The 20,485-nt window shown below is 41.0% G+C and overlaps 1 protein-coding gene and 1 long non-coding RNA gene across 5 annotated transcripts in view; one reads left to right on the forward strand and one right to left on the reverse strand.

Annotated features, from left to right (window-relative positions):
* Positions 1-20,485, forward strand: part of FRY (FRY microtubule binding protein) — a 267,764-nt gene that overhangs the window by 182,095 nt on the left and 65,184 nt on the right. For all 4 annotated transcript variants that reach the window (XM_028837192.2, XM_028837194.2, XM_077974167.1 and 1 more), the window contains exons 35-41: positions 794-884; positions 8,019-8,101; positions 12,491-12,641; positions 13,175-13,278; positions 14,036-14,221; positions 16,978-17,176; positions 19,610-19,731. In XM_028837192.2, coding sequence (XP_028693025.1) covers positions 794-884; positions 8,019-8,101; positions 12,491-12,641; positions 13,175-13,278; positions 14,036-14,221; positions 16,978-17,176; positions 19,610-19,731 — 936 coding nt within the window. The remainder of the gene's footprint in view (positions 1-793; positions 885-8,018; positions 8,102-12,490; positions 12,642-13,174; positions 13,279-14,035; positions 14,222-16,977; positions 17,177-19,609; positions 19,732-20,485) is intronic.
* Positions 525-8,277, reverse strand: LOC144336252 (uncharacterized). The gene is made up of 2 exons (XR_013407874.1): positions 7,912-8,277; positions 525-2,302 (listed from the first exon to the last, which is right to left on the reverse strand). It is a non-coding gene; the product is annotated as an uncharacterized LOC144336252 (long non-coding RNA).

Here is a 20,485-nt window from a genome sequence, read left to right on the forward strand (position 1 = left end):
AATGAAATGATCTTGTAAAGATGACTGAGAATCTGTGGCTCAAGCATCCTCCATCACAGAACTTTGTATTTCAGGCCAGTCCCAGCCAGGACACTGCAATCACTTAGTAATCTCATTTCTGGATCCTCCTTCTTGTATCTGGACCCTCCCTTGGCTAATAGTCCTTCAGCGTTGATTAAAATACCCCCGAAAAGTATTATCACTTTTGGTTAATTGGTGTCTCAGCAACCTTTCATGAAATATATACCATCCTCCTCAAATCTCTTGAAGCCTGCCTCCCTTCTGCTGACCTCATGCAGTAACTGCCTTCCAATTCCTCTCCTCCCCGAGTCTCCTGTGCCCTCTGTTCACCCTACACCCTGCCACCAGAGCAGTGTTCTTACAGGGAAGCAGTAGCACAGCCATCAGAAGTGCTAGGTACTTGGCCTTACTTCGCTAGCATTGGTTTATTAACTCCTGGACCCAGAAATACTAAAGCAGCCAACAGCAAGGCCAGCCACTATAAATAAGCTCATTACCTAAGTGGCCAGGAAGAAGAGGTTTCAAGAATGTAGCCTTGCTTTACAAGAGTTAAGGAATTTGGTTTGACCATAACAGATGTCTACAATTCTCTCATTTCAGTGGTGTGGGCTTGGAAGATTGTTTAGAATGTCTGAGATTGTGCAGAAGATGTAAAAAATCTTCCAAACATAAGATTTTACAGGAAATCTTTCCCTGGAATTACTTGAGACTTGAGCTTGACCCCCCCGCTTGCATCTTTTTCTAAGTGTTTTTCTTCCAATCCCATCTACAGGAACCACTTCTAGCAGCAACACAGTGGTTGCTGGCCAGGACAATTTCCCAGATGCTGAGGAGAACAAGATATTGAAAGAATCTGATGAAAGGTTGGTGCAGAAATTTGACTTAATATCCAGTGTAATGTTCTGCAATAATCTATACAAAGACATCAATACAGGTTTGTGGAGTTTCATAAATTTTGCACATACATAAAAATCCTTCTTTGTTTTTAGAAACTGAGACTGACTTTCCACCTCTAGTCTGTATATCCCTAAAGATAACAGTTATTTCTGTGCAAAGTCAGAGAAGAGAAAGATTAAGAAGGGTGTTTTCTGGTGGTGGAATTCCACTTACCCCAGGGCTTAGTAAAAACCATGAGTTGTTCTGTTAATGGGCACAGACCATCTGGAATTAGAAATGCCATGTGAAATTTTCAAATCTGATTGCTGAATAATTTCTTAGGGATAAAGTAGTCATCCTGAGGTGAGTTCTATGAAACATCATTATTCTTATTTTATTTTTGCTTTGTCCTGTCTTGGTTAACCAAAACACTATCTCTTCCTGCTAAACAAAGTCTCCATTCCCTCCACATTAGCTCTTTAATAATAATATTTCCCCCATATCTCATCCTCCTTATTGCCTTGCCTATGAACTACTCATCAGTAGTCAAATCAGAGTCACTCTTTCCTGCAGTTGACTGTGAAGAGCAGGGAGAGAAACCAGGAGAGAAAAACAAAACTCAAATTTTTAAAAAAGGAAAATTAGGATGATCCTCACAGTGTTGAAAATGCCTTCAGCTGAGCATTTTATAGTGAAAGGTAATGAGGGAGCCCTTTTAAGGATGAGATGCTCACAAATTCATATTAAAGACAATTTAGGGGATCAAGTAATGAAAATAAGTCACTTAGCCCAAAATGCCCCAGCAAGCCCACGGTGCTTCCTGAGCATCCTGAGGATTTCATCATGTGCACTGGGGCACAGCAGGGGCTGACGTGGAGATGACCCGACACAGGGCTGCCTGCCCCTGGGGCTCTGAAGGCTCCTTCCCTAATTCAGGCGCCTGCCAGATTCCTCACTGCATCGCTGGGCAGCTGTGTTACCTTTAGGCAGATGTTCATCCATACGGGCTTCCCTTCAGACTAAAAGCCCAAACCCAGCAGATCATGAATTATAGACCTTGTCCTTTGTAGTTCTCTAATAAAGGCTTTTATTTCTTTCTCAGGAATGAATAAAGGTTTTTATACTCCCCATATTAGTGAAGGTACAAGATTACTAATTAGCATGTTATTTTTTAAAATCTGTATTTGCTATTAATATTACCTTCTTTGGAAAACTACCTCATGATAAAAATCACAGTATTTCTCTAAAGATATTTTTACTTTCTCACTAGAGTATAACATTCTTGATAATTTATTGTTTTGTCTGTGTTTCCCCTCTGAATTTTATTTGAGGTAGAAAGGTGATAGATCTCCATGTATTAACATCTCATTACAAAGGCCTGTTTAGGGCCAGAGTTCTGAGTGTCCTGCCTAGAGTTTTTTGTTTTTTGTTTTTTGTTTTTTTGAGACGGAGTCTGGGTCTGTCACCTGGGCTGGAGTGCAGTGGTGCGATCTCTATCTCGGCTCACTGCAAGCTCCGCCTCCTGGGTTCACACTATTCTCCTGCCTCAGCCTCCCGAGGAGCTGGGACTACAGGTGCCCCCCACCACGCCCAGCTAATTTTTCTATTTTTAGTAGAGACAGGGTTTCACCATGTTAGCCAGGATGGTCTCAATCTCCTGACCTTGTGATCCGCCCGCCTCGGCCTCTCAGAGTGCTGGGATTACAGGCGTGAGCCACCGCACCTGGCCCTGCCTGGTTTTTAGTAGTGCCTTTGAACTTAAGAAGCCAGTAATCTCTCTAATATCAAGATCATAGAACATCTTCAAGAGAGATTTTCTTGTTTGCTGTTACTCCTGCTCTGTCACCATATCTCTGCTGGTCATTGGAAAACCAGATGCAATTATCTACCCATATATATCACACATATTCATACTCGTCAGATTATTTTATATTGATTGTCTACCTATAACATATTGATTGATCATATTCACATATATATGCAAACATGTCTATGAATATTCTCTCCCAACAGACACCACTATTCCATTGATCCCATACAGCACCTACACTATTTCTCTACTGTATTCTTTTTTTTCTATGAAAGTAGGCTGTGCCCTCAGCCTAAAATCCTTTTTTCTCTTCAATCTACTTATCACCCTTCCCTCCTTGTAATCTCTGTCATGTTGATGTATAGGTACTTACAGACACACTTATCTGAACCACCAGATTTTAATTCCTAGAGAACACAGAGAGACTGCGTATCTCTTACACCAAGCTTGTCCAACCTGCGGCCCACAGGCCACATGCGGCCCAGGACAGCTTTGAATATGGCCCAACACAAATTCATAAACTTTCTTAAAAGATTATGAGATTTTGAGTGTGTGTGATTTTATTTATTTATTTTTTTTTAGCTCATCAGCTATTGTGTTAGTGTGGACAGTTCTTCCAGTGTGGTCAAGGGAAGCCAAAAGATTGGACACCCCTGTCTTACACATTTTTCCATGCTCAGTGATTAGTCTACTGTGCTGTCCATAGTAGGCATTTTAAAGTGTTCATTTGGTAAGTGAATGAAAATAGGAGAAACGTCACAGCCCCAGAGGTGGGTAAGCTGTCCAACCACCACCAGTCCCCTTTCTCTTACCCTTTCAGTAACCCTTCTCGGAGGAAAGCGATTTACTCCTTTCTTTACAGTCCTTATAGGCAAAGAGCCTACAGAGACAGTGTTGTTCAGAAACACCGCCCCAGGCTGCTGTGTTAACACACCTCAGGAGTGGGGCATCTCTTCCACCATATCCATTGCTGGGCTGAGGGAAGCACCATGGAGTTGGACAAAATGGCCGCCTTGGCTCCATGTTCTTTACAACTAGATTAATGTTTCTTTGATGTGACTCAGTAATATTTAATAATACCGTTCCTACTGACAAAAGCACAAACAAACCGTATAGCTTAAGTGAAAGAACGTTAAAACCAGAGTAAAAGAGTATGTGCCAAGTAAGATAGTTGGTGTCTTAAGTCCTAACTAAGGAAAGCTACAGCTTAGCCTAATTTTAAGGCCCCAGTAGCCAAAGTAAGAAAAGGAAAAGCAAGTTTTATAACATTCAATTTTTTAAAAAAAAGCTATTCAAGTTAACAGTAATGTTAACAGTAATGTATTAATGTATCAAAATAACTAGAAGAGAATAATTCGTAAGTTCCTAGCATAAAGAAAAAATAAATATTTAAGATGACGGATATCCCAATTTCCCTGATTTGATATTTACACATTGAATGCATGTATCAAATGTTCACATCTACCCTGAAAAAGGTACATCTATTGTGTATTAATAAAACTTTTTAAAAACTGTCAGAAATTGTAACAAAGTACACCTACACTCTAAGATTTTTTATGTAGTTTATTTTACTAGGCATCAAAATGAACATATTAAAAGAGTAGTTTATAGCAATTTTTAAAGTATGCAGAAACAATCTTCATAAGTTTTTGTTTTTGAGACAGGGTCTCGTTCTGTCACCTAGGCTGAAATGTACGAAATCACAGCTCACTGCAGGCTTAGCATCCCAGGCTCAAGCAGTCCTCCTGCTTCAGCCTCCTGGGTAGCTGGGAGTACAGACATGTGCCACCGCACCTTGCTCATTTTTTTATTTCTTATAGAGACGGGGTTTCACTATGTTGCCCAGGCTGGTCTCAAACTCCTGGACTCAACTGATCCTCCCACCTCAGCCTCCTAAAGGCTGGGATTATGGGTGTGAGTGACTGCATCCAGCCATAAGTATTTTCAATACATCAATCTTAATAAAATATTTTTATAAATTTATATGCCTACGAAGGGATTTTTCATAGGCAGCTAAAGCAGTTAACCTCGTCTGTGTAAATTTTGAACGATCTGTGTTGAAACAGAAATAATTTCTATCTAAATTGATAGTGTTGATATACATTAATATATATTAACTATTAGTTCAGTTATCTAAGTATTATTAATTTGAGCCAAATCAACAAGGTAAAACTGAGGGGAACATTTCATCCTTCTAATTTTTCTCTTACCAGAGCTCTTTTCATGATGTATTTCTTAAGGTATATACCTTTGATGTTAAAAGGCATCAAAGATTCTACTTAATCCTTGAAATTCTTCCAGGGACCAGACCCAAAATAAGCCTCATCAACCCAGAAAAGCAAAGGAAAATAACAGATTTTACGCTTGGGAGTCAGTTTTTACTTTTTCCTTGCCAGACATACACTTTGCTACACTGTGGTTTTAGTCTTCTCCAGAACAAGGAGAACAGTCTGGAAGGGACTTCTCCTCCCCTTTATTCCAGCCTCATAAATAAACTCCACCCAACACCCCTTTAAATCCAACTCAAAAGGGAAAAGAGACAGTTGCCATCCATCCTGTAATTCTTCCCTGTCCGGGCCCTCCAGGCACAATTTAAACCCCGACATAGAGCACAGTTCATGGTAGCTGGAAGTGCCGTGGCGTTCTCCATCCAACGGAAACCTGCAGATGTGCCATTCTTTCACCACCATGCTTTTGTTCCTTTCTGAATGATGTCTGGGCTTAGCAGATGCTGTTTATCACTTTGCATTTATCAGCATAAATATGATTAAAGAACTTCAGAAGGTAATAAGTTTGTCCTTTTCCAGTTTATTTTCATAAATACTTACAGTCTGATTTAGTTGGCCGATTTGTATGAAGCTAAACTGATCGATGTCTTAGTTATTCTGTTCTTATAGATTCACAAATGCCTGGAATCTTTAACAGTGAAGAATGTTTGAGGTATGAAGTTACTGGGGAAAAGATAGCTGTCAGGAGCGGGGAAATGCTGGTGCAAATATCTAAGAAGTGAATAAAACCAAGCTCATTACAGTACATTTCTGTAATTCAGCAAATCCGAATCACTGATGCAGTGCTCTAAGGTTATACACCTGGGACAAGATGGGCGGCTTAACGGCACATCCAGGACTTTTTGCTGAAACATTCTTTCTCCACACATTAGTGAGGACAGCAATAGCCCTGCACCTTCCAGTGTCCCTAAAAGAAATAGAGTATTGATCTGTTATGAGTTAAGTCAGAATACCCGGTCAGTAATGTAGAGGGACACACCTATTTTGGCTTGAGTTTTCCAGGTATTTCTAGATTGCCTTAGTTCTTTGCTTTGGCTACATATATATTAAGTTGATAAAACCTGCTGTGTGTCATTTTATATAAAATAAATATAGACGTACCATTTTGCCCACACTGCCCCTGAACTACACCCTTGCCCTACGTTGTAGACCTTTGTTTGAGAAATACGCTATTGATTTCTTTCCAGAAATCCTAGGTAGAAGCATAATAACTAATACCTTATAGTCAGACAGTGTCTTGCAGTTTTGGAAACACTCTCACGTCCTTTCTTTTGATCCCTCAAACAACCCCAATTAAATAAAAGACAGAGTATTATTATGATGCCCTTCTTGCAATTGTGGAAACAAGTTCCCCAAGGAGGTAGAGGCCTTGGCCATAGTTACAGAGCTAGTGAGAGAGAGCTCAGCCTTTAAGCTTCGTGTTCTACGCGGGGAGTTGGCATGGCACTGAAGGCCTCCTGCACCGCCACCTCCCTGTGGTCAACACTAAACAAGGTGTATAACTTCACTTGTCCTGAGTTTCCTCATTGTAGAATAAATAATGCTTATCTCAAAGATGAATGAGCAAGATTAAATAAGATGATGTCTATGAATTACTATACTTCACCGTTTTTATTTTCTTTCTTGTTTTGTTTTTGTTTCTGTTTTTTGTTTGTTTGTTTTGGGTGGGGATTACTTCTTAACAAGCCACAAGAGAGACCAGACCAAAGAGTCCCTCTGGTTAAATTACTCTCCAACTAGGACCTTTCCCTGTGCCGAGACCAGCTGGGTCAGGGAGACCCTAACCCAGCAGCTCTAGAGGAATTAAAGACACACACACAGAAATATAGAGGTGTGAAGTGGGAAATCAGGGGTCTCACAGCCTTCAGAGCTGAGAGCCCTGAACAGAGATTTACCCACATATTTATTAACAGCAAACCAGTCATTAGCATTGTTTCTACAGATATTAAATTAACTAAAAGTATCCCTTATGGGAAACGAAGGGGTGGGCCGAATTAACTGCAGCAGGAACATGCCCTTAAAACATCGTTCGCTCACGCTAATTGTCTGTGGCTTAAGAATGCCTTTAAGCGGTTTTGAGCCAGGTGTTCCTTGCCCTCATTCCCATAAACCCACAACCTTCCAGCTTGGGCATTAGGGCCATTATGAACATGTTACAGTGCTGCAGAGATTTTATGGCCAGTTTTGGGTCCAGTTTATGGCCAGATTTTGGGGGACTTGCTCCCAACACCCTGAACAGTCTCAAACTATTTTAAGAGAAACTTCAATGCTGGGTAAAGTCCAAGATTTGTTATAACTATGTTTGCGTATTTCCCATTCTATGTACTTTCAGTTTAATCATTCAGGAAATATTTATTGACCACCTACTGTGTGTCAGGCTATGTAAATAAGGGAATCATGTTATTCAGCGTCATGCCCATTTTCTTTCCATAGCAAATGTTACCATTTTCTAGTTCAACTGAAATATTAGGCTTAAAATATTTATCTTTTCAAGGTTTGGACTTTGCTTATGAGCAAAAGTGACCACTGACCCTCTCAAGAAAACAAGAAATGTTTGGGGTACAATTTTTTACAGCATTCCTTTAAGAAAAGCACCATTGGAACTAGCAACTGAAAAAACAACTGCTAAATCATAGTTTATAAGTAAGAGCATAGGCCAGGCGCGGTGGCTCACGCCTGTAATCCCAGCACTTTGGGAGGCTGAGGCGGGTGGACCATGAGGTCAGGAGATCGAGACCATCCTGGCCAACATGGTGAAACCCTGTCTCTACTAAAAATACAAAACTTAGCTGGGCATTACAAAAAAAAAAAATACAAAAACGTGGCGGGCATCTGTAGTCCCAGCTACTCAGGAGGCTGAGGCAGGAGAATCGCTTGAACCTGGGAGGTGGAGATTGCAGTGAGCCAAGATCGCACCACTGCACTCCAGCCTGGCTATAGAGTGAGACTCCATCTAAAAAATAAAAAAAGAGCATATACGCACACATGTTAATATTTCATTCCGGTTGTGCTTGTATTTGAAGGTTTAGTAATGTCATCAGAGCCCACACTCGCCTCGAGTCAAGATACAGCAATAGCTCTGGAGGATCCTATGATGAGGATAAAAGTAAGTACCAACAGGCTGTGGGCTTTCAGACGGAACGCAAGTGGTCAGAGGATAGAAAATGAGGGTTCTGATTATTCTTGATCTGATTACTAAAAGGGCCCATAAATATTAAGTAACCATTTAATCCACCTACGCAGATGAGCATCAGCATCCTCAAAAGTTTAAAAAAAAAAAAAGCCAAACCATGGACAAATCAAAATTATAAAAATTCAAACTACCGTCCCACTCCTATGTTTTTATATTCTTGACATTTTTTTCTTGGTGATGCATCTGGGGAAAATACACTAAGTCATAGTCCCATTAGAAAACAAATGTTGTGGTTCAGTTTTTCCACCTATCTTGCGAGTGGGTTTAACCTTGAAGCTTTGAAAGTCTGCTCACTCAGGATAGGATCTGTTCTCATGTGGAATTTATCAACGGCATAGTCTCCATAGCCTAATGAAAAGCTTGCTAACCCGGGAGTTAGCTTTGTGACAGGAATTTCTTCCAGTAGTTGGGGAAACCAAAAAGGTCAGTGCATTTACTGATTTTGTTTGAGCTCTGGACAGCTTCTGTAGATATTGAGCAGATACAGAGTATTAGTTGGTCACAAGTTACAGAAATTCTGAAACCGAAGAACGCTCCCAGTGACATTTTAGATTTGCTAAGGAAATCAGTAAAGTATCTTGTAGGATTTATTCTATTTTGTCAGAAATTGTAAATATACTCATCTTTCATGAGTTAAGTTCATTTCGTAAGTTGGTGCTTTGAGTTGTTGTTTTGAATTGTTTTGTTTTTACGGAAATGTGCGATGTCAGGTAAGAGCTAGGTGGTTCCAATGAGGCCACGTTTCAGCTACCCTTGTTCTACTTGTGAATGCACAGACAGGCAGTTCTCCACCATTAAAATACTAATGGAAGGCGTGTCTATAATCCATATGTAATTATCATGCTCTAGGTTAAGTTTTAGCTATAAAACTTTCTCTAGAGCTGTCAATAGGAAGTAAAATAAAGCTGTTTGTGTTTTCTTTCCTTTGTGTGTCCCCTCAGGGGATTGTACCATCCAAACACTGAATAGTCAAATCTCAGGACCGTAGACCATTACTTGTAGAAGGCACCAGATTTTAGAGATGAGGAAAGTAGTACTTGAGAAATGGAGAGTTGGTTCAAGAAAAGTCTGGTTACTGTGGCAATATCTGGTAACCCAAAGTTTGAGGACAGAAAAATTTAAGTTTAGGCCACCTTAATTCCTCTCAGCACATTTTGGCTGATTGGATATATATCTGAAAACATCACTGAAACAAAGAATAACATATCCTTTCCTAACAGAAATCTCACCATTTACTTTTTAATTCTTCAATATTCTCCCTTTTTGTTTCCCTTTCAAGTTTTATTGAAGAGTAGCTAGTTACCTAGCAGTGCATTTGGCAACTGACTTATCCTGGATGATTATCTGAGAAGTTAAATTTGCTGCAAGTAAGTTACTTGTAGGTAATTTACTGAGAGTTAGAACCGAGATGCGTTACTAGTGCACCTGCTTTAAATTTTTTCCAGGCTAAAATTGTTGTGGCCAAGCTTCATGGCATAGAATGACAGGGTTCTGGTTGCTCACTTGTCAGTGTATTAGAAAAAGCCAGTAGTCACTCTTCCTGAGGGAAGTCCTGACCTTTTCCACTGAAACCCTCTTAGCCACATCCCATGAGAAGTGGGGTGTTCTTGGTTCTGGTTTTCTGGTACCTGTCCTCATTCAGAGCCTCAGTTGTCACAACAGGAAGACACGCCTCCACCAGCTCTGTCAGTGTTAAGGCCAGCATTCTACACTGGGCCAGCAGCATCAAATCAATGACTTCGCACTACCTTGCAGAAGTGAAGCAAAGAAAAATTATATTGTTGGGCCGGGCACGGTGGCTCAAGCCTGTAATCCCGGCACTTTAGGAGGCCGAGACAGGCGGATCACGAGGTCAGGAGATCGAGACCATCCTGGCTAACACGGCGAAACCCCATCTCTACTAAAAAATACAAAAAACTAGCCGGGCGAGGTGGCAGGCGCCTGTCGTCCCAGCTACTCGGGAGGCTGAGGCAGGAGAATGGCATAAACCCAGGAGGCAGAGCTTGCAGTGAGCTGAGATCCGGCCACTGCACTCCAGCCCAGGCGACAGAGCCAGACTCCGTCTCAAAAAAAAAAAAAAAAAAAAAAAAATTATATTGTTATAAAATTGCATAAAGACTATATAGTATATTCTTCCTCTTAATACATAAACTGATCCCAAGAATAAACCAGCTTCTCTGCAGCCGAATACCTGGGTTAAATCCTGTGCCCACCTGTATTGCTCATCTTAAATGCTGCTGGCCTGCTTTGGGAGCATGATAAGAAATCAACGCGAAACATGTTGCTATACTTATTTTATTTTTATTATGGTTTTTGAGACGGGGTCTCACCCATAGCCCAGGTTATAGTGCGATGTCACGATCTTGGCTCACTGCAGCCTCTGCCTCTGGGGTGCAAGTGATTCTGCTGTGTCAGCCACCTGAGTAGCTGGGACTACAGGTGTGCGCCACCACACCCGGCTAATTTTTATATTTTTAGTAGAGAGGGGGTTTCACCATGTTGGCCACGCTGGTCTTGAACTCCTGACCTCAAGTGATCCACCTGCCGGGGCCTTCCAAAATGCTGGGATTACAGGCATGAGCCACTGCACCTGGCCTGTACTTACTTTATAGATAATATTGTGACGTTCATTCATTCAACAAATATTTATTGATCCTTTCCATGTGCCAGGCACCATTGTAGGTAGTAGAGAAAAAGCAATGAACAGAACAGAAGAAGTTCCCACTCTCCTGGAGCTTACATTAGAGTTGGGGAGGGAGGTGGTGCTGGTGAATTGGTGATCCATGGGTGGCGGGGGAGGGACTAAAGCAGGGCAAGCAGGGTAGAAACTGATTGGGGTTGGGGGTCAATTTAAATAGAGTGGTCAAGGAAAGCTGCTGTAGTAAGGTGATATTGGGGCAGAGACATGAATGAAGCAAAGAAATGAACCATGCAACTGTCTGCAGATGAGCATCCCAGCCATAGGAAGCAGCAGACATAAGGGCCCTGAGGCTGTATGGGGCCCAGCCTGATCACAGAACAGCAAGGAAGCTAGGATGAGTGGAGTAGGGTGAGCAAGGGTGCGCTGGTAGGAGATAAGCCAGGAGAGGAACATGGAGGGGGAAGACCTGGTAAGGCCTTAAAGGCCATGGATATGGATTTGTGGGGAGCCACTGGAGGGTGTTGAGCAGAGAAAGAGACACTACTGAACTTGTTTTAAAAGAATTGGTCTGTCTGCTCTGTGGAACATAGACCTCAAGTCATCTACCCACCTCAGCCTCCCAAAGTGCTGGGATTACAGGGGTGAGCTACCGCGACCAGCCAAAATTGTGCTTTATTGAGATGAGGAAGACCGGAGGAAGAGTGAGTTTTCATAGAGATGGGAATTCAACATGATTTAATGTTTTTCTTTTTGTATATCTGTATTCTGCTTTGCTTTATAATGAATAACTATAAATTAGTTACCAAGTAATAACTATTCAAGTAGTTACCCAAACAAGTAATTCTAACCCATTTGATCATGTAATTCATACTCACCAAATGAAATCATTAGAAAGTTATTTCTGGCCAGGCATTCACACCTGTAATCCCAAAACTTTGGGAGGCCAAGGTGGGAAGATCACTTGAGTCCAGGAGTTTGAGACCAGCATGAGCAACATGTTGAGACCCCATCTATTTAAAAAAATAATAAATTTTTAATTAGCCGGGTGTGGTGGCACATGCCTGTAGTCCTAGCTACTTGGAAGGCTAAGACAGGAAGATCTCTTGAGCCCCAGAATTTGAAACTTCAGTGAGGTTTTTTTTTGTTTTTGTTTTTGTTTTTCAAACAGAATCTCACTCTGTCGCCTAGACTGGAGTGCAGTGGCGCGATCTCGGCTCACTGCAGCCTCCACCTCCCAGGTTCAAGCGATTCTTCTGCCTCATCCTCCCAAGTAGCTGGGCTTACAGGCACGTGCCATCATGCCAGGCTATTTTGTGTGTGTGTGTGTGTGTGTGTGTATTTTTAGTAGAGATGGGTTTTTGCCATGTTGGCCAGGCTGGTTTCAAACTCCAGACCTCAGGTGATCCACCCACCTCAGCCTCCCAATGTGCTGGGATTACAGGTGTGAGCCACTGTAACCAGCCCTGCAGTGAGTTTTGATTGATCCAATGCACTCCAGCCTAGGTTCCAGTGAGACCCTGTCCCTAAAAAAAATTTAAAAATGAAAAATAAAGTTATTTGTACAAGCATACATTTATAAAATTTATTCTGAAAACATCAAGTAGAGAAAACAAGTCTCCTCTCCCTGAAAATAAAGCACAGTTGTCTTTCTCACCCTGCAGATGATCCAATTTCTCCCTACACGGGCTGGTTGCTGACTATTACAGAGACCAAGCAGCCACAGCCCTTACCGATGCCTTGTACAGGAGGATGCTGGGCCCCCCTGGTTGACTATCTCCCGGAGACCATCACTCCCCGGGGGCCACTCCATAGGTGAGCAGCATGTGTGGGGAGAAGGAAACCTTAGCTTTGACTGGACTTTTCTACCTATGACAAGAGAAGAACCTAGTCCAGGTCCCACCACATTAAACAATCTTATCAATCAGTGGGATCCTGCCTGATTTGACTGCCAGCTTCCAGCATATTAGCAGAGTGTGGTCAAATATTAATCAATATTCAAAGCTGCCTCTGACCTTTGAATTTCTCCTTGATGTAATCTGGATATGGGCATGCATTCTGTGATGCTTTTTAGACTGTAAGCAACTTGATGAGAGGGACCTTGTCTTTGATTTCTCTTCATCTCTTAGCTCTTATTACCTAGTGACTAGTGTGATTAGCTCAACCAATGTTTCTTCTTGTTGTGGAGCTCTATGCTGTGTTACAAGTTAAACTCTATTTCCCTGGAATAAGAGCCTTATATAATGTTTTAAAAACACTTAAGAGTTATATTGAAATGTAACTTAATGATCTACTAGTATTTCCATCCCCTTCAGAAGTTGCATTAATTTCATTATTTCATTGATTAGGTGCAATATTGCTGTAATTTTTATGACTGAGATGGTGGTAGATCACAGTGTACGAGAAGATTGGGCGCTTCATCTACCATTACTACTTCATGCTGTCTTCTTAGGTAAGACTGGATCTAAAAGGCATTCTAGCCAATCGGGTTAAAAAATATGCAGAAGTAATCCATAGAGATTTCCTTTCACATTGACATCCTTCCTGTTTGACTCATTTTGGGAATATTTGATCTCCACCACTTTTCATTGCCCTTTTGTGACATCTGCTCTGAAATGTCAGCTACTTGGTCACTGTTTGAAATTGCTCTATTTCTACCGTGTAAATATAGTGGTATCTCACTAGTGCCACATCTACAAAGATATCCAAAATAAGTTGGGCCTTTTTGAGAGTCTTTGGCTGAAGTGGTAAATTTTAAGCTATGAGGCATAGTCAGAGTATAAAAAGAAAGGATATAGGACAGAGTGGGCCAAGCCCTGAGCTTTGTAGAGCAAAAATGGGAAGAGGAACCAGCCAGGGAAACTCAGAAATTCAGTTAGAAAGAGACTAATAAAATTGGAATCTTTCAGTAACAGGGATATCCAAGGAAGAGAACATCTCAAGAAGAAGGAATGCTAACCACATCAAATGCTACAGAGAGGTCAAGAAAAGTTCATCTATCAGCATTTTATGAGAACATTTTACTTAAGAAATAAAGCATTTTATTTTTCCTAAGCCCAACTTCTGTATGTTGGTAACACAAACAATAACAAAGAAAACTAAACATTCTTTTAACATGTTCCTCCTGAGTATCCTGGAATCTTTACTATCCCTGGAATCTAAACGAGCTTAACGTTTGTTTATACTGAGATTCTACTGTTTTGTTCCAGGTTTAGACCACTACCGGCCTGAAGTCTTTGAACACAGCAAAAAACTGCTTCTTCACCTCTTGATTGCCCTCTCTTGCAATAGCAATTTCCATTCCATTGCTTCTGTGCTCCTGCAGACCCGAGAGATGGGTGAAGCTAAGACTCTAACTGTGCAGCCAGCTTACCAACCTGAATATCTCTATACAGGTAACAGAGAACGACTGGTAGAGAGCCTAGGACAGTTACAAATGCAGAGATAACTAACTGCAGGTGCCAGTAGAGCCCAAGTTAACTTCTCTCATGCTATGACCTCCAACTTTCCACGTGGTAAATCAACAGTACAGTAAATACACACCATTTCACTCGATGTGAACTTGCCTCTCAAAAGCTTTATTATTGAATATTTAAAATATATTTTTCCTGGTTATATCTATGATTGCTGCCCCCATTGAATATGTTCCTCCTGATGCATTGGAAGTGTACGTGCCCATTGGCCAGGAGCAGCAGTGTAGAACACCGCAGGGTGAGAACGCACAAAACAGTGACCATTGCTGCTGCCTGAGAGCAGGTCACAGCCAGGGTGCCAGATATATCACTTGTGTGTCTTCTAGTGCCCATAAAGGAATTTTCACTTTATTGAATGACTAACCTTTTCCTTGAAGACGCCATTAGTGGGAGCCTGTTAAAAACCATTGCTGTTTTGAAACCAAAAAAAATTATCCTTAGAAACAGGAACAGATAGCATTAGCTGAGTCAAAGAAATGACTCTGCCATGTCAAGCCATTTATGAAAACTTTATCCCAACAGGTAATACTGGTTTTCATTTAGAACCAGAACATTTAAAATATCTTAAAATGATGATGAAGATTACCAACTAACAGAGTTCAGGGACTAATTTTTTTTTTTTTTTTTTTTTTTTTTTTTGAGACGGAGTCTTCACTCTGTCCCCAGGCTGGAGTGCGGTGGCGCGATCTCAGCTCACTGCAAGCTCCGCCTCCCGGGTTCCCGCCATTCTCCTGCCTCAGCCTCCTCGGTAGCTGGGACTACAGGCACCCGCCACCACACCCAGCTAATTTTTTCTATTTTTAGTAGAGACGGGGTTTCACCGTGTTGGCCAGGATGATCTCCATCTCCTGACCTCGTGATCCGCCCGCCTCGGCCTCCCAAAGTGCTGGGATTACAGGCATGAGCCACCACGCCTGGCTAATTTTTTTTTAACCTATTTATTTTACACATTGCATTGGCACTAGCTACAGTGCGACATTTCACATGTCACTGTGTGCTTTCTACATTACTGTGAAAAGGGTGTACCTTTTATTTATCACTTATGCCCACCACTGTACTGGCTTCTAATAGACGTTAACATAGTTCTTTGGAAAACAAACATGAAATCATCATTATCTATACTTAATTGAAAATAACCTATCAATAGCCTCTTAGAAACACAAAACTCCCTTTGCTGTAGATGTTTAATTAAAATGAAGAGTTCTAGCTGCTCTAAGTCCTGAGGATAAGAATATAATTTTTTCGAATGTTAGGCAGAGAAAATTGTGGTATCTGGTAAGTTGTGTATCTCTGTGTGCATCAGTTTTGCATTTATTATACCATCAATGTGGTGTAAAATGATTTCAATTGAAGATTTACCAAAAACGCATACAATATTCATAGACAAGACAAACAGTAGATAGCTAAAGTGACTGGTTCTACAGGACATAGGGAATAGGTGTACAAAGAATATGGGAAATGTTCTTTTTTTAATAAACATTTATTAAGCACCTAGTTTCAACTGTAGTTGCTTTCAAATACACACTAAAAATGTGTGTGACAGAAATTATTGTCTTGACTTTATTATAATAGGACACCGAGCTACAGAGAATTACAGAAATTCCCTGAGGCTACGCTGTAAGTGACAGAAATGTTATTCAAACCCAGGACTCCTCATCTCTAATTCAGTATATCTATCAGACACACACCAGCACTACATACTTTTTATGATTATTAAATAGGGGAAAAGGGATAGTTGCATATATACATTTTCAAACCTACAGCCTATCCAGAGGTGTAGAATGTCAACCAAGTATGTAGCGAAGAAACAGTATTTGCTTATGCCATATTTCTTTGAATACCATAATACATATTCTATTAAAATACATCATTATATACACAATACTAAAGCTTCTGGGCACATTTACTCAAAAACATTATGTATAAGTAACCAGCCATTAAGTGACTGGTATCCTCAAACAGGGTATCATTTCACATTTTTTTTTCCCCCCAATATGGAGTCTTTGCTCTGTCGCCCAGGCTGGAGTGTAGTGGCATGATCCCGGCTCACTGCAAGCTCCACCCCACCGGGTTCATGCCATTCTCCTGCCTCAGCCTCCCAAGCAGCTGGGACCACAGGCGCCTGCCACCACACCAGGCTAATTTTTGTATTTTTAGTAGAGACAGGGTTTCACCAGGTTAGCCAGGATCGTCTCGATCTCCTGACCTCGTGATCCACCTGCCTCGGCCTCGCACAGTGCTGGGATTACAGGCGTGAGCCACCGTGCCCAGCCCATTTCACATGTTTAAGTAGACTAATACCCAGGAATAATTTATTAAGAGCAGTCAGTAGATGATCTGTTATAGTTGAACTGGTCATTTGCCTGGTCCATACATGCATACAAACACCCACACATAACCTTTCTTTTGTAGAAAGTATCAACCAAAACAGCAGAGTAGAAAGCAGCAGATCAAGTCCTAGTCCCAAAGACACACTCATTTACACAGCAGTGCAACTGATTCCCTAAACAAAGAAAAACTGTCAGTCTCATTTAATTATAGCCACAGCCAAAAGCAACCATTTTCTCCCCAGAATTTAAATAACTCCACACTTCTCTGCCCTCCTCTGTGGAACTCATTAAGCATGCTGACAAGCACACTGCCTAATACATCCCTCCTTGACCTTCTTCTCCCACCAGGTGGCTTTGACTTCCTGAGAGAAGACCAGTCATCCCCAGTGCCCGACTCAGGGCTCAGCTCCAGCTCCACCTCCTCCAGCATCAGTCTGGGAGGCAGCAGTGGAAACCTCCCACAGATGACCCAGGAGGTAGAAGATGTGGACACAGCTGCTGAAACAGATGAGAAGGCAAACAAGCTCATTGAGTTTCTGACGACCAGGTAATAAGGGGTTAGGAGTCCACGGCTGTTTGCAGGTTGGTCTTTTGGAAAATTGCCAATGCTTTAAACCACACAGATGGAAAAGTGATCCTGGGGTTCTAACAAAGTCCTGTTTCTCTTCTCAATTGCAACTGCTGGAGTCTGTGTGAACAGACACTGAGTACAAAGAATACAATTTGTGAAAGGCAGACGTTGGTAGAAGTTTCTAGGATCCCACTGATGTGACAGTTGATGGGCAAGGGGATTTTGTGGATAATGGTGATGCAGCAGATGGAGGCGGGAGATGGTCATGCCCCATAGTGAGCATGCCTTTAGTCATCTATCAGAGCTGCCAGGGGTTAGTAGTTCTGAGACTTGGCAAAGAACATCACTCTGGAAACCAAGGATATTAGCCGTGGTCAACCCAGAAGCAGCTGCCAAGGGGACCATTATCTATTCATCTGGTCCCAAGAGTCATTTGTAAAAGGCAGTCAGAAACCAGAAACAATAGGAAGCATAATAGGAAACGAGTCAAACTAATAAATCAAAACCAAGAAAAACTGCAAGCGGTCCTGGTCAGGTCTTCTGGTTCTTCTCATTAACCATTTAGCTCGTAAGGCTCCAGGATTCCTAACACCCTACGGTCTGGTAGTTGTGTAAAGCATGCTTACCTGTGACTGGGTGGCGTGCTCCCCTTTCTCAGCGAGTTAAGTCCCGGAAATCTAGTCTATGTATATGTTATCTAATATCTCATGTGATCTTGCTTTCTTCAACTAATGCATCAATGAATGCAAACAATAAAAAAGAGTATTTTCTTTCCACAATTCATGATTCAGGTTGTTTTGTGCAGCTCTCAACTTAATGTGGGATTTGATGTGCAGGAAGCTTAGGACAGGAGCTGATGGTGCCTACATGACAGTATGCCTGAACATGCAGGGTACTGCAGAGACCCGAATGATTTGTGCAAAGGAAAAGTGTTGTCACCACTCACCAACTGTCAGTACCGGTGTTTGGAGTAACTCTTCTCTGAAATTCTCCTACCCGGCTCCATTCCATTCTTACTGTTGAAAACCAAGTAGACGACAGAGGCCATGTCTTCAGTTTGATTGTATGGTATTTGCAACTTGATGTGATCCTGATAAAAGCCTTACCTATGCAAATGCTAAAACGTGAAAATTAAGTCCATGTCTAAATCTTTATTTCACTTAACATTTGGTATCACTTTACTTAAACAAACATGTAGCACTTATGATATGCCAAGCACTGTTCTGGTGAATTGGGAGGTTTTAATTTTGCAAATGAATTTAATTTAAAACATTTCAAAATGACTCCATACATTAGATGTGCTTTGAGTATGCTGATAAGGATTTCAATACCGAAATGTGCTTCCAAAATAATTCATAAAATTGTTTAAAATCTTTTTTAACTTATATTTTAAGTTCAAGGGTGCATGTGCAGGGTGTGTAGGTTTGCTACATAGGTAAACGTGTGTCAAGGGGGTTTGTTGTACAGGCTATTTCATCAGCCAGGTATTAAGCCCAGTATCCATTAGTTGTTTTTCCCAGTCCTCTCTCTCCTACCCTCCACCCTCCGGTAGGCCAGTGTGTATTACTCCCCCCAGTGTGTCCGTGTGTTCTCATCATTCAGCTCCCACTTACAAGTGAGATATTGTGGTATTTGGTTTTCTGTTCCTGCATTAGTTTGCTAAGGATGATAGCCTCCAGCTCCATCCATGACCCTGCAAAGGATACAATCTTATACCTTTTTATGGTGGCACAGTATTCCATGGTGTATATGTACCACTTTTTTTTTTATCCAATCTATCATTGATGGGCACTTGGGTTGATTCCATGTCTTTGCTATTGGGAAGAGTGCTACCATGAACATATGCATGCATGTGTCTTTATAACAGAACAATGTATATTCCTTTGGGTATATACCCAGTAATGGAATTGCTGGGTCAAATGGTATTTCTGTCTCTGAGTCTTTGAGGAATCGCCACAATGTCTTCCACAGTGGTTGAACTAGTTTATACTCACACCAACAGTGTAAAAGCCTTCCTTTTTCTCCACAACCTTGCCAACATCTATTATTTTTTGACTTTTTAATAATCGCCATTCTGACTGGTGTGAAATGGTATCTCACTGTGGTTTTGATTTGCATTTCTTTAATGATCAGTGATGTTGAGCTTTTTTTATATGATTGTTGGCTGCATGTATGTATTCTTTTGAGAAGTAGCTGTTCATATCCTTTGCCCACTTTTTAACAGGGTTTTTTGTTTTTTTCTTGTAAATTTGTTTAAGTTCCTTACAGATGCTGGGATTAGACCTTTGTCCAACGCATAGATTGCAAAAAATTGAAATATGTTATACTCTTGGAGCCAGGACTGTATGTATAGTTTTACAAATGCAAAATGAAAGTTATATTTTTGACATTTTGTGTGTTTTGTTTAAGGGCATTTGGTCCACTTTGGTGCCACGAAGACATCACACCTAAAAATCAAAATTCAAAGAGCGCCGAACAGCTCACTAATTTTCTGCGTCACGTTGTATCTGTGTTTAAAGATTCCAAATCAGGTACTTCATCTTCTTTGCACAGATCCCTCTTTCAGCGTTGTTCTGTAATGGACACTGTCTCTATATGATGATTACAGCACCTTACAACGGTCCTGCACTCCACATCCATAGCATGAGCATATTCACAGGGGAGTTCTGAAGCTTGTTCGGATGCTTCCTAACTGCATGGTGTTTAATGCCATGTATATTTGCATTGTGCCGTATCAACTAATTTTTCGAACATACTTGTTCTACTTCTTTTATTTACCTTACTAGAATTAAACTGTGTCTGTAACATTTTCTTTAAAGTAGGCTATGAGGAATAAATCTCATTAATTGACTCTCATCAGTCTCAATGATGAAAAATATAGTCTGGTTAAATGGCTGCTTGAAGGGTCAAACTGTTTTTTAAAAAAAAAATTGTGATCAAATGTTTTTGGCTTTAAAAGTGTTTGCTAACAATTCCTGTGCAAATGACTATTCAATATTCTAAATACAGTGTAAATCCTATTTAAATTGTCGTAGCATCATGATACTTAAGTGTTTTCCTTCTGCTGAATTCCTTCAGATCCAAGTTGGCCTGGGCTGATTTGTGTGTGAAACTTAAATCTGGTTCCTCAACATGTTGTAAAACCATCTCTACCTTTTTTCCCTCACACCAGACTGGAGATATTAAATCCAGCTCCCTGGCTTTCCCAGCTGCTCTGATAATTAGCACATTTCCCAGCTTGAAACATTTTGGATCAGCCACATATCTCTTCATTATCAGAGGACA

This window comes from Macaca mulatta, chromosome 17 (genome assembly GCF_049350105.2).
Source record: "Macaca mulatta isolate MMU2019108-1 chromosome 17, T2T-MMU8v2.0, whole genome shotgun sequence".
Taxonomy (NCBI): Eukaryota; Metazoa; Chordata; class Mammalia; order Primates; family Cercopithecidae; genus Macaca; species Macaca mulatta.